We start from the raw sequence: 13693 nt of genomic DNA, 5'->3' as shown, positions 1-13693 counted from the left end.
GTTTAATGCTTGTTTGCAATAAATTACTTATTCAAAACAATCCCATTTCTTGGTTTTGCATTTTGAAGCTCTACTTAGAACCTCCTTAAAATCAAACCCTGCAAAATGTAAATTCTTGAAATTTTTTTTTAACTAGTGTTGCAATTTTCATCAGGAGTGTATTTGTCACCATGACCTTAGCTAATGCAGTTTTCAAGGAAACTGTGCAGGAAAGTTTAAGAGCTGGAAATTGGATCGCCTCTCCTCCTGTGTCCTGTCATTCTGTAATTCAGTAATTTTCCTGTCCTTCATCATTCAAACAGACAGCAGGCGAGCAGATGTTTGCTATTGCTTTTCAATCTGTCCACTTGAGTGTGTTTGCTCTTTGCTCTAAGGTGTGAGAGGTGAGGGATATGCATGTTTGTGTCTGTTTTATATATTTCCAATGGTATACCGGTAATTACGGGAATAAGGCATATTTCTCTGTCAAATTGCTTTCAATTGAGATTTCAACATTTGCTTTGAACATTGCACTTTGTGAGATGTGATTTAGATGCTGCAGCATCAGATGTGTTTTTTTTCCCTTATGAGGTAGATTTTTTTATTGAATTTGTTTCACAAAGTTGGTTCTACTATCGAGAATGAAATTTCAATCCGTTACGTAATGTATGAAGTAATCTTGTGCTCACATACCAACACAATTTTATTCACCAAACAGATATCACGTTTTACATTTGTCATATTATTTTGTACAAAAAATATTTTCTGTGTTAAACTAGTACCTTGCTAGTGTAAAAGAATAACAATGACTACTTTCATATTTGTACATTACAGGGTAAAATCCTGTTAATAAATATATTCTACAGCATGCGGCTGTGATCTTCAGAAACTTCCAAATGGAAACATTTGGACTTTCTGTTCATTCCTAAAGCCACTTTTGATAATCTGCAACATTGAGTTTGTGTCTATTGGTGATGATACCAAACTACAACTCTTCACTGATCTCAGAACTATCATTAGGACTTTGATGACAATGCTTATCTTTACACTGAATCCCAAATCCACCATTTTGACCAACGGATGAAAGAGGAGTCCAGTTCACGGCTCAGACCTTGGCGCAGACATTTGGCTGTTGTATCTTCTTCGTCGTCTTTTTCGCCCTTTTCGGTCCTTCCTGTTCTTCTTCCCCCTCCTTTCCTTCCCATCCTTCTTCCCGCTCTTATCCTGGCCTAGTCATAAACAGTTGTCCGGGACGCACTTCCTCTCCTCCTCCAGCAAAGGGCAGGCTGCGCCATTGTTGGCAGGGTGCATGATGACGTAGCGTGTACGGTGCTGCACTCCCGAATCTCCACACTTGCCCTTGCACAAACCCCAGGGAGACCAAACGGACATTTCACAGTCCAGAGGGGTATCTGCATTGCATAACAGCAGTACATGGTTAAGATCATTGTTCAAATACATTGTAACATGCAGAGAGAGCCTGTTTGCTTTCTCGCCACCAGGTGGAGGTTTGATCTTTATGAAGTTCCAGATTACTCTTTGAAAGCTAGCTCGCCCCAATGAAGAGCACAGTCGGGGTCCTAACGCTGCATTCAGAATGTTGTTGTGTTAGTTATCGAAATGACAGCGAGTTCCTCTGCCAGCCCAGTTTGTCAGATTGAGTGCCGTTAATATCTCTGGCAGATTTGTCGGTCAAAGTCAAAGGAGAAAAGCAGAAAGATGAGGGTGAGGCACAGAAGGATGGATGATCTGGTGGAAGAGCTTGCGAGTCGCATCAAGGCTGATTTCCCTTCATATTCATATTGCAAGCCCATTAAGGATGCAGGGAAAGACGTTAGTCAGCCAACGGATAAAATACCGGCCATCAAACTTGGCCTAAATTAGTTGACATCTGTGTGTATAGCTTTAGACAGATCTGTGTGTATAGCTTTAGATGGAAGAAAGATCAAAGATGGGATTGGGAGTCTGTAAAAGAGCTGTGTCACCTGGCCAACCCAGGAACAAAGATGTGTAAAAAATTGAGAGATCAGTAAAAGTAACATTTTTTAAATCGAAGCTTACACCGTTTTTCTAGCATGTTGTCTCGTAAACATACCTGAGGACAACTGACGATTCAGCTGTTTGTTGCTGGGTTGTCATCAACAAAATGTGAGTGAATACTCAATGAAATTGCCACAATTTTTCATACATTATTTTTCTATGCTGCTTATCCTCATTAGGGTCGCAGGGGACTTTGGGCGCTAGGCGGAGTACACCATGGACTGGTCGCCAGTCAATTGCAGAGCACACACAATATAGACAAACAATCATTGATACCTATTGGCAATTTCCAGTCGCCAATTAACCTAAGATGAATGTTTTTGGAATGTGGGAGGAAACCGGAGTACTCGGAGAAAACCCACGCACGGGGAGAACATGCAAACTCCACACAGAGTGCCCAAGTGGAGATTTGAACCCAGATCTTCCTGATCTCCTGACTGTATGGCCAACATGCTAACCACTCAACCACTGTGCGACCCGCCACAATTTTCCTTTTCTATAGAAACTTTCTTTTTTTATTTGTTGAATCTTTTAAGTTAAGTCTCATCCAGACTTAGAGAGATCAGTCATGCATGTCGCCCTCCACCAAAACACCAGCGGGACTGCTGCTTAGTTGTCTTAACTTGCAGAAAGGTCTGTATTTTATTGAGCTTCCTATTTGGCTTTCAGATGGGCTCTCCTGCCCCCGCTGTGCAAGGGAGAGTCATAAACTCTTACAGTCTGTGAATTAACGTGGACTGAATGGCGCTTTACCTCATTAATAGCTATCTTGTTGAAATATAGAATAAACGTTTGACTCCCATTTGTGTTGATGACCCAAATGCTCTGCATTATCTCTGTAGTATTAGTTCTGTAGTAGATAGATACCGGATGTGTTGTTTTTCAGTTTTTGGAGTTTTCTGATCCTTTTGAGTTTTTGTGTGTCCCTGAACAGCCCCCAAATGCCTTTGAACAGGTCAGCATGCTCTTAGTGTTGTTTCAAATTTTGTTTCACATTTTGACCCAAATGTCGACATACAGTAGATCCCTGTTTTTCAGAGGGGTTAGTCTCCGGGACCACCCAGGAATGGCGAAAAACAGTAAATAATTGAGACGCTCCCTCACTCACGGTGCAACCAAAAAAATCACAAGAATGTAACTGCACTACATGGAGTATACAGCTATAGAAATATGCTTACACACTAATATACATGCAAAACAATAATTTAGAACCCTCAAGGCATGTTGTGTAACTTCCTGTTGTGGAAGTGTGCACGTGGGTTTTCCAGCTTGCCTTAGTTGTTAAAAATGTATATAAAATATTATTGTTTTGCATGTATATTATATTGGTCTGTGAGCGCCTATTTCGATACCCGCTTAGTTTGTGTGGTACAGTTACATTGTGTGTTCCATGTGTTACTTGTGTTATTTTTGGTTACACCCAGTGAGGTAGGCATCCACTGTTTGCTGTACATACACCATATGCCAAAAAAATTGTGTGCCTTTCTGATGATAATTTTAATAACGTACAGCATTTTACTCTGACCACTGGTTTTGCTGCACAACTTTTATGGAACATATACATGTACATGTTTCCCTGTGGGATACATTGTAGTTGTCCATGACCTTTCATTCGTAGCTACTCCTTGGACTTACTTATGAGGTTGTCCTCAATCTCATTTCCTCTTGGCAGGAGGTTGGACTGGGTGGGTTCTACTGGAAGGCTGATGATGTGATTGGTCTTTCTTATCTTGGTCAGCGTCACCTTGGCAATGGGTGGGAGGTGCTTCAGCCGGGGGTAGAAGAAGGAGTTGGCGGGGTGGCTAGGGAAGGATGAGGTTATCTGCGGAAGGAAAAGGACAAGAATAGGCATTTGATATGTTGTAATGTATCATTGGTTAATTGATTAACCGAGTGCCCCTTTTTGGATGACCCACCTGTGTGATTTTGTCTTGCGGGATAGTTTCAAAGTTGGGAGAAGAAAACGTGAACCCGCTGTCAGTTCCGGCATCGTACGGGAAAAGCTCCAGCACCACATTCTCTTTCCAGTGGTCACCATTGCACAAGTCAATACTGTCCGCTCCCACAAACCAGTCGGGGCTAGGAACGAGTCGCACGATAAATGACAGCTACAGATGGGGGAAGTGGATAGGAAGGAGGAAGGAGGAAGAAAATGATATTAGCAAGACATTCTGTGGTTGTGCAAAAAATATAGTAGACCTTTCATTCATTTGGTTGGCTCATAGGACTAAATGTTTACCTTTAGTTAACTTCTCAGTTAATTCTCATTTGAACAATTTTGACAGTTGATCTTGCAGACAAGTCACAGCACATCAAAACCACAAACTTTTTCATTAATACCAGAGCCTTGAACACTGCAACGATTCTGCTGCCCCAGGCTAACTTCAAATTTGGTCATACACATCCCCAATTTTACGGCCTTCCTGAAGACTCCTCAGCTGGATGTTTTACTCTCCCAACTCCTGCTGAGTTTTACATAATGGACGGAGACATAAATTTGGCTTGTGGTGTTCTTTACCGATGCAGCAGCTGGAAACATGGCAGCCACTGTTTTAATGGCACATTTACTCACTTTGGTGCATATACCTTGTTGAAAAGTTTTGAGTCGTAAAGCTGTCCTCGCAACAGTGTTCCTGGTGTATGGCAGCAACATTAAGGTTGAACTGAAAATACGTGTTCTACTTATTTGCCTCTGCTCAAGCAAGCACTTGTTCTGCTTTGCACTGAATATTCTCAGATGACAGTGTTTACTTTAGCCTTTATTGAATGAAAAATAACTTCCAAGAATGAAAAATCCAAATGCAAAATCGGGGGGTGTCTATAGGCCACGGTTATATTCCTATATCAACCCTTGAAAGGCTCATATTGATGCCCTTATCTCATATTACGAAAAACAGGTGAACTTACATAGGAGTGCCTGGCAAAGACCTCAACCACAGTGTTGCTCTGGCCTGTCCCTCCGACGACAGCAGGAGCGGAGAAGATCCCGTAAACGCTCTGAATTTGTTCACCGGCCTGCTCGACTTCCTTCATGAGAGTCCAAGCCTCACCTTTCTCTGTGAACTCCCTCACTCCGTTGCTGGCAAAACTATTACGCTGCCACATGTGGTAGTCAGAGCTGTGGGTCACCCCTGAGGGCATAGAGGTAGAGATGAGAGGGGATCACCACCTGTATTTATTACATGTATTAGTAGACATTAGTTACTTTGTATCTGGGTTACATTTAACCCTGATAATAGGTCATACTTTCTTAGGAATTCAGATGTTTTTTTCATATCTGTGGATATGAGATGAGATGTGTTGCTTATTACATCACTAAGGATATGCTTAAACATTTTGCATAGTTTTCATTTTGTCATTTTTTCTTGAACTTGTTTTTTTTATTTGTCATTAAAAAAACATTTGTTTCACACAATTTAATCTTCCAAGCACAAATGACTTAAACCTTTTGTTTTGTTGCGTGTCAAGGTATTTAATGTCAAATGCGAATGAGAAACAGCTTGGTGAGTGATTGGCCAGAGTTCAAGGGGCATCTCTCAGCTGTAGCCATTTCTCAACTACTGACAATAGATGAGGCTGATTTTTCTGCGCACTTACCCACAAGGTTGGACCATTGTGCAGGGGGACGGTAGATGGGATACTGTTTAGGGAACGCTGCCCGAGACCACTTGCCAGTAAATGTCAAGCTGTACTGGGCAGGTTCCGAGGCAGTGCACATGGGTATGTCAGTCGGCACTGGCATTGGATAAACACCTTGGCCCAATGTCAATATGATGACCATCAAGAAGTTGAGTGCCTCACAGGTGGAGGGGATGCTTCTCGGGGTGTCCATGATAATGAGGCGGGATTAGTTGCGGAGGGACTTGGGGGAAAGAGAACACAAATACACAGGAGAGTACAATTAGCATGATCAGACCCACCCAGCCTGAATTTGAATGCTTCATCGGAGTATTGATGGAATATTATATTACATGGATTGTTAGCAAGGTTGCATTGCACAGGTCATTTTAAAGCTTTTGTGCATTGAATCCCATAAACATGGTGACGCGTAATCCTAATGCATCCTGAACAGACCTTTTGACACTTCCAGTTGAAGTGTATGCAGGAACATTTTTGTTGTAAAAGTAAATTCTTGCGGAAATGATTGCCAATATGCTGACTTAGTAGGCACAAATAATGCTGTTACTTCCAAGCTTGCAGTGGTGATTACAAAGTGAGGCATCTGTTTGTGCATATGGACAGAAAGAATGCGTCTTGGGTGAAGTACTCACTGGTTCTGCTGAGGGTTCCTTATGAATGAAGGGTTGCTGCAGAGGAATGGAGAGCAGGCCTGGAGGAAGAGGGGGAGTGGAGAGCAGTGGATGTGGCTGCCGGCAAAAGTGACTGCAAAGATCCAAGTCCTCTTTCGCCTTTTATATCTTTCAGGAGCTTCACCCCTCCCTTTCCATCCCTTTGCCTCCACTCCCTTCCTAAACGTGCTCCACTCCATCCAATCTACTTGTCAACTATTTCCCTGCCGACTTCATCCTCTCCTAACTAGTTGAAGTGTTTTGCAGTTGGATGCACAGTGGCTTTATGGATAATGTCATGTTTTCTATTTGAAATATTATTTGCAGATTAATTCCTCAAAAATCCACTTCAGTCATATACCAATTCTTCCTTCTAATTAAAGTTATAATGTCCCGAGCAAAATCCATGCAACAGAATTATAAACGCAAGTGTTTTGGTACTCTCCCTCCCTTTTGATTAGACAGCATGATTATTGCACGGGAGTGCCATAGGTTGGCCACAATAAAAGGCCACTTCAAAATATGCAGTTTGACTGTATTGCCTCGATTTGTAATGATTCTTTTTATTAACGATTTGATTCGTATCACGATTCGTGGTTGCCGATCCAATTCAAGGATGATATTGGTTGATTTAGAACAATACAATCCGAAATGATTCAGTAACTTTAAATCGATTCAGTAACCTTTTAGCCAAAAATTGAACCAAATAATCAATGAGTACAAAACAATTGTTAAAAATGCAATACAAACTCAAGATGAAGAGAGGGTGGTATCACTTGCCATGATTAATTATTTACTTCAAATAGGGCAATCCAAACCTGCACTGTGCACCCCGAGGTGAGGGACATTATGCAAATTCCTCAGCAAATGAATGTGGTATGGTATCTTCAATTAGGTGTTGAAACTTTCTCTCCTGTACTGGCCGATGGCTGCAGGGACTTTTTTTGTGCTGATAATCCTCCTGATCAGAGCAGCCATTTCAAAGAACGGTGCAGCAACTAGCAGGAATAAACAAATGACATACGTTTTGCAGCAGAAGTTTTGGATGACGCCACTAAGCGTCACTGCCTGTGGACCGTAAACTACCATTTAGAGGCGTACAAAACGTCCTTATTTTGCATATTGTCCCCATAAATGTCACTTAAAAGAAGTTTCAAATAAGGACAGATCAGTTAAATATGAATACTGAATGAAGTGAATCAACTGACCAAAAGAAGAAAAAGGGAATCAACTGTATTTCACAGGTCCACTACAACTGCTATGACCACCCGGAAGACGATGCTGTCACAGGCAAGCAGACTGAATCGAGTAACGTTTAATGTTTAATGTGTTTTTGTGTGTACAGAGCCTTGCATTATCATGCTGCAACATGAGGTGATGGTCGTGGATGAATGGCATAACAATGGGTCTCAGGATCTTATCACAGTATCTTTGTATATTCAAAATGCACACAACACAATGCACCTGTGTTCGGTGTCCATAACATACGCCTGTCCATACCATAAGCCCACTACCACCATTGGCCACTCTATCACAGGCCACCTTAGCATAGCATTGCATACCACTGATTTATTATTAATATTTTTTGACATATTTTTATTTTGAAAAAAGAGTCTATGAGTTTTCTGAAGGGACCTCCTTTTGCATAGTGTTTTTATGGCATAACCAGACCTTTTAAGTGGAGGTGTTGTAGGTCTTTTAGTCCAATGCTTTCTCTCCACAAACATTGCGTCAAGCATGAAAAGTGTGTCACGTTTGAGCAAGTCTGAGCTTCATGTGGACAGAGGATGCCGTGTCTCCTTTTTACAGTGTGTGATGTTTGACTTCCACCTCTGCAGGAAGCCACAGCTGCTGCTTTCTCCTCCGTCATGTTTTGTGTGTCCTTGGTAATCTTTCAGCCAGGTGTGTGTGTGTGTGTGTCAGTGTGTATGTATAGAGGTCCAGAGTGGTACTTGGGGCTTGACTAGGTAAGTAAGGGGCGGCCGACAACATTATAGACTCACGTGCAAATATGCAGATATGCCAGCATGAATCAGCCCACAGCTAATGTTTTCCATATGGTCACGTTTCTTGCAAACACACCTTCACACACACACATGCAAGTTGCTCTTATTGGACTCCTTTTGATTCCCTACATTCACTGTTTGGATTGCAGAATTTTTTTAATCCATTTTTAGTTGGTGACATGCAGTTTTCACTGTTACTGAGGGTAATTGTGAAAATGAAAGAAAACGTGACCAACGTGTGTGTGTGTGTGTGTGTGTGTGTGTGTGTGTGTGTGCAAGCTTTTCAACCCTGATCCCCAGAGTGTGGAATATTGCTTCAACTTACTTTCACATCCATGCATTTGTATGCTAGTGTATGTCTATCATTGCTTGCATCTTGACGTTGATTGATATTTAGTGTAATTTAGTGCCATATAGCGTGATGTGTCCTCGACGACACGCTATAAAACCTGACCAGGTGGAAGGTTTGTTGTTCTTCAGACCCTGACCTTTGAATTTTTCTGAGGTCAGACAACCAGCCGTTTCCTTGTAAGTATGGTATGGTTAATTTGTTTCAGACATGCTTAATAAGTTACATTAAGGAACATCACATGGTTACATTTGCACGATTCAACATGTGTAAAAAGGAGTAGGAAGAAACAGAGTTTATTTCATCCTACCTTTCTCTCCATGTCTATTACTGATCCTTCATTCACACCATATGTTTAATATATTGACACTTACAATATTTGGTTTGCTTACATTTTGTTGTTTAAATTTTGTTCACTTCCTGTGTAAAGAAAAGAAAGGAAGATTTTGGTAAAAAAAAAATAGGAGTTAAAAAACAAATAGGAGTTAAAAAAAAGAAAAGGCATTAAAGCTTATTCAGTGTTATGGAAAAGGAAAAAATACAAATGTTTACAATAAGGGTCAAACAAAAATTCAGTAAGAGTAATAAAATAGGAATAAATTATTAATAATAAATAGAAAACAAATATGTTAAGATAAGCGAAGACATAAAAAATAAAGACAAGTTTAGCAAAGACATTGAGAATAACTATTACTATAATATACATATATATAAATATATATATATATATACTGCTAAAAAAAATAAAGGGAACACTAAAATAACACATCCTAGATCTGAATGAATGAAATATTCTTATTAAATACTTTGCTCTTTACAATGTGTTGATAACAAAATCACACAAAAAATATCAAATCTATTTTATTATTATTATGATTATTATTATTATTACTAACAGTAGCACAATTTGTAAGTCATTTCTGTGTATAAATTAAACATTAAAGGGTCACTGACGCGATTTATAAACCTTGCTTAAATGTTATATATTGTTTGTAATTATATTCTGCATTCTTCATTTTTGAAAGCGAACGGTAAATTCGCAAAAATTACATTTATACTTAATGGCGCCAGCAATGACGAACTCATTGACGCTTTGCTGCGTCATTTCCGGAAGTGACATCAGCAGAGTAACACCTCTCAGCTAAAGCCGAGTAAACAAACGCTTCTCGAGGTAGCTCGTCAACTTCGTTCTGTATATTTTTCATCAAAATAGTCGTCAAGCCAAAACGTTGTGTTGCTGCTGACTGTTAACAGTATCTGAGTGATACTGCAAGTTTGTTTTCTTTTCCAAAAGTATAGAAAAACAAGAGACAAACGGACACCCACCTCGTGTTCTGTTCTTTGCAGTCATCATTTCACTGATGACTGCTATGAAGGAACAGCTTTACAAGAAGCATTTGGCTTGAAAGTACGGTATAGACGCATCTTGAAAAAGGATGCTATTCCTGATGCGGCACACAGGAAAAAAAGGCAAGAAGAACGACATCAAAGTTGCCAAAGAACAGAGCAAGTCATGTCTTCGTTACATATTGCATTCTAAACACTATCCCACTATAGTGACAAGCCCGTACAGCATGCTACATGTTATATAAACATCTTTTCACAGCGATATGTTGACAGTGGGAGGCGGGGATGGTGACAGTAGCAAAATACACACAAAAAAAGGCTATAAAGACCCCATTACGCTAATTAAGAAGCCAATTTAAAACAATAATAGAAGGATAGTTTAGCCCTAGTTTACAGTGATTATACTGTAGCAAAGATTTCAGCGATTTGGAGATGAAATATAGAACTTGCAGAACAGGGACTTAAGCCTTAAGACATGGAGATGAAGATTGGTCGCCTTCAAAACACAGAATTACTCTGGAGTTGCTTATTCTTCAATTATTGTTTTAAATCGTCTTCTTAATGAGTGTAAAGTGTTTTTTATAGTCTGTTGTAATGGCAACACATGTAGCCTCACATCGACGACGAATGTTCGCCATCGCCACCGCCACGCCCCACAGTAAACATATCGCTGTCAAAAGATGTTTGTACAACATGTTTGCCTTGTCGCTATAGTGGAATAGTGTTTAGAAGACATTATGTAAACAAGACATGACTTACTGTCTTGTGCAAACTTTGACGTAGTGGTCTTCTTTGTGGTCTTGTTTTTTTCCTGTTCCTGTTTCCCGGCGAAATAGCATCCGTTGTCAAAATGTGCTTGTACGGTACTTTCAAGCCAAATGTAAAGGTGTTCCTTCGAAGCAGTCATCAGTGAAATGTTCACTGCAAAAGACAGAACTTGAGGTGGGCGTCCATCTGTCTCTCGTTCTCTGCGCTTGATTCGTCCATTGTTGTCTTAAACCTTTGTCTTTTGGAAAAGAACACAAACTTACAGTGTCACTCAGATATTGTGAACATCCAGCAGGAACATTTTGGCATGACTACTATTTTGATGAAAAATATACTGAACCAAGTCGATGATCTACCTCGAGAAGCATTTGTTTACTCTGCTGTAGCTGAGAGGTCTTGGCCCGATGACGTCGCTTCTGGAAATGAAGTGACATAAATTTTTGTGATTTTACCATTCGCTTTCAAAAATCGAACAATGTAAAACATAATTACAAACAATATATTTAAGAAAAGTTAATGAATCATGTCAGGGACCCTTTAAGAAAACGTACCACTGCCACACTGAATTGGGGGAGAACTTTTTTTCCACTGTGTCATGTCGGACTCTTCATCCATGGCTGACTCCTTGCAGGTAATGTCTCATCAATGTATCATTATGCCTAGTGACTAGAATACTACATATGACTTGTCTTTAAATATTTTTGACTAAATGGTGATAAAAAATTTTTTTAAAAGTGCTAAAAAAATAAATCAAACTGTCGACAAATTGATACACATTGAACATAAAAAGTGAATACTTTGCTTCTTCCTACTCCTTTTTGGACATGTTGAATTGTGTAATTGTAAACATGTGGTGTACTTATTATGCGTGTTCGTAACAAACCAAACCATAATCATTTTATATGGGGCTTGCTGGTGTGACCCGCTGGTGTGACCCGATGGTGTGTTGTTTGTGTACTGATTGTAGGGCAGGGCCCAGATGTTATGCATGTTGTTTTGAAGCTGAAGCTGTAAATACTTGGAGAAATGAGGGGTTCCAAGAATATAGGTCAAGGAACGCAAAGAGGGTTTCAGGCCAAGCGAGCGAGGCACGTGGCTGCCGCAACTGTAGTGGGAGGAGGATGTGGATACACGTTGTGGTGGGGTGGTGGGTAGACTGTCATCGTCATGTGTATTTCAAAGGTAATATCTATGATATATGAGCACAATGCATGTCCGAAGGGAAGAGATTGATTTACTTGACACGTCATCTCACCGTCTGGTTGTCCCATTAAAACTGGCTTGCCTGTGTCTTTCAAGTTGGGCTGAAGTTTCAAAAGATAGATTTGTTCATATGAGAGTTGACAAGCAGTATCATATATATTGCATCATTTTGAGAAATAGACATTAATAAACATTATTTCAGTTTGACAATTGAGTCTGAGCAACAAAACTTGCTGAGTAAGCAGGATTACAACCTTGCCTCTCACGTTAAATCCTATGGTGTTGCGTTGACATGGAAGATTTTCCTTTCATGTCAACCCAACATCATAGGATGCACTTTTTTTGGAGTTTTGCCCAACATCCACAATCCTATAAAACCCCAGTATAAAACCACTATTTTGGTCATTTTAAGCATTACCGGAACTTCCTTCCTGGGTGCATTGATTTCACTGAGCCCATAGCAACGAACGCTGTTTCCGCCAACAACAGCAGCATAGAGAGAGCGTTTGCTACCGCTAATCATGGCACATTTCTTAAAAGCCGCTGCCGCCACCCCCTACTTTTTACTTCCCCCCACCCCATGCAGAGAATAATGTTGCTGGGTGCTAGGCAGATCCCTCTATAATGAAACTAGTGATAAATGTTTCATTGACAGAATAAGACCATAATAAAACACACACTTACAATGTCCGCTCTCACTGGGATGCTGATTGATGGGATGCCTGTATCTTTCAGCACAAGACTCGTGCTCCCAGTTGAGCTGTTAAATTCAGCATATTCCTCAGGTAAATGCTGAGCGCTAACAAACATCTAGCAGAGTCTTCCTAGTGATGTCGTCGGGTATAAGTTCAGAGCCAGTATCCAGAGTTGGTAGCATGTGGAATCTCAGAGTTGACCAACTTTTCAGCTTATTGCCACAACCTTCTACTATACATCTATCATGCATAATTTTATAACCTCGTGTTAACTTTTCCAAACTCACATTTGATGCAGCAGCAGCTCCAGTTAGCACTAGCTAACGTTACCTCTCAGTAGTGGCCTGAGGCGCTGTGAGCAAGGCGCTGTCACTACGGCAGAAAAGTACTTCTTTGGTGTTGGCTCCTACAATAACAATGTCGCTGTAGCTTGGTTAACGTGCAGGTCATGTTATGTAAATTGAACACTGTTGGTGTTTTTTGGAGTTTTTATTTAGAGGGCTTTACAGGCGGAATAGGTGCTTTCTTACGTTGTTAGCTGCCTCGTGCTAGCTGTTTTTATCTCTTTAAAACACACAGAAAAAGGAAAGACGTGTGTGTTCATGTGTCACATGGATGATGGGCGAGATTCCAAAAACAGTGTAGTTTTCCTTTTAAAGATAGAGGTATACCAGCATAGTCTAATTTAGTAGAGAAGCTACTACATCTATGACAGAGGTTAGCTGTTTGACACTGTCAGAGAGGTTGTACTCTAAAATGAACTGCGCAGCATCACACTTTGCAACATTTTGCTCCCATTGTCTAGCCACTTGAGAGGCTGAAGTGCTGGAGAAGTGATAAGCACAACCTGCCGTTAAATGTGAAGTTAAAGAATACGACTATAGAACATTGTAAGTGTAAAGACCTGCACTATTGCTATTCTTAGAGCTTCCAACACGCCGCACACGTGTCACAGCTGTAACAAAGCTCGCCTTTGGCTGATCTCCTTATTTTAATAAATGCTGTGAAACGCATTCG

The 13693-nt window shown here is 40.4% G+C and overlaps 1 protein-coding gene and 1 long non-coding RNA gene across 3 annotated transcripts in view; one reads left to right on the top strand and one right to left on the bottom strand.

The window, feature by feature from the left end:
• LOC129189866 (uncharacterized) overlaps nt 1-13693 on the top strand; it is a 42809-nt gene that overhangs the window by 10335 nt on the left and 18781 nt on the right. The gene's annotated exons all lie outside the window — the stretch shown is intronic.
• Nucleotides 739-6392, bottom strand: spon2b (spondin 2b, extracellular matrix protein). The gene is made up of 6 exons (XM_054792025.1): nt 6291-6392; nt 5617-5881; nt 4927-5150; nt 3936-4127; nt 3655-3841; nt 739-1391 (listed from the first exon to the last, which is right to left on the bottom strand). Exons 2-6 carry the CDS (start codon nt 5849-5851, stop codon nt 1213-1215), a joined length of 1017 nt encoding a protein of 338 aa, XP_054648000.1. The 5' UTR covers nt 5852-5881; nt 6291-6392; the 3' UTR covers nt 739-1212.

This window comes from Dunckerocampus dactyliophorus, chromosome 11, assembly GCF_027744805.1.
Source record: "Dunckerocampus dactyliophorus isolate RoL2022-P2 chromosome 11, RoL_Ddac_1.1, whole genome shotgun sequence".
NCBI lineage: Eukaryota > Metazoa > Chordata > Actinopteri > Syngnathiformes > Syngnathidae > Dunckerocampus > Dunckerocampus dactyliophorus.
The sequence above is the reverse complement of the archived record's forward strand: the minus strand, read 5'-3'. Positions and strand labels throughout refer to the sequence as shown.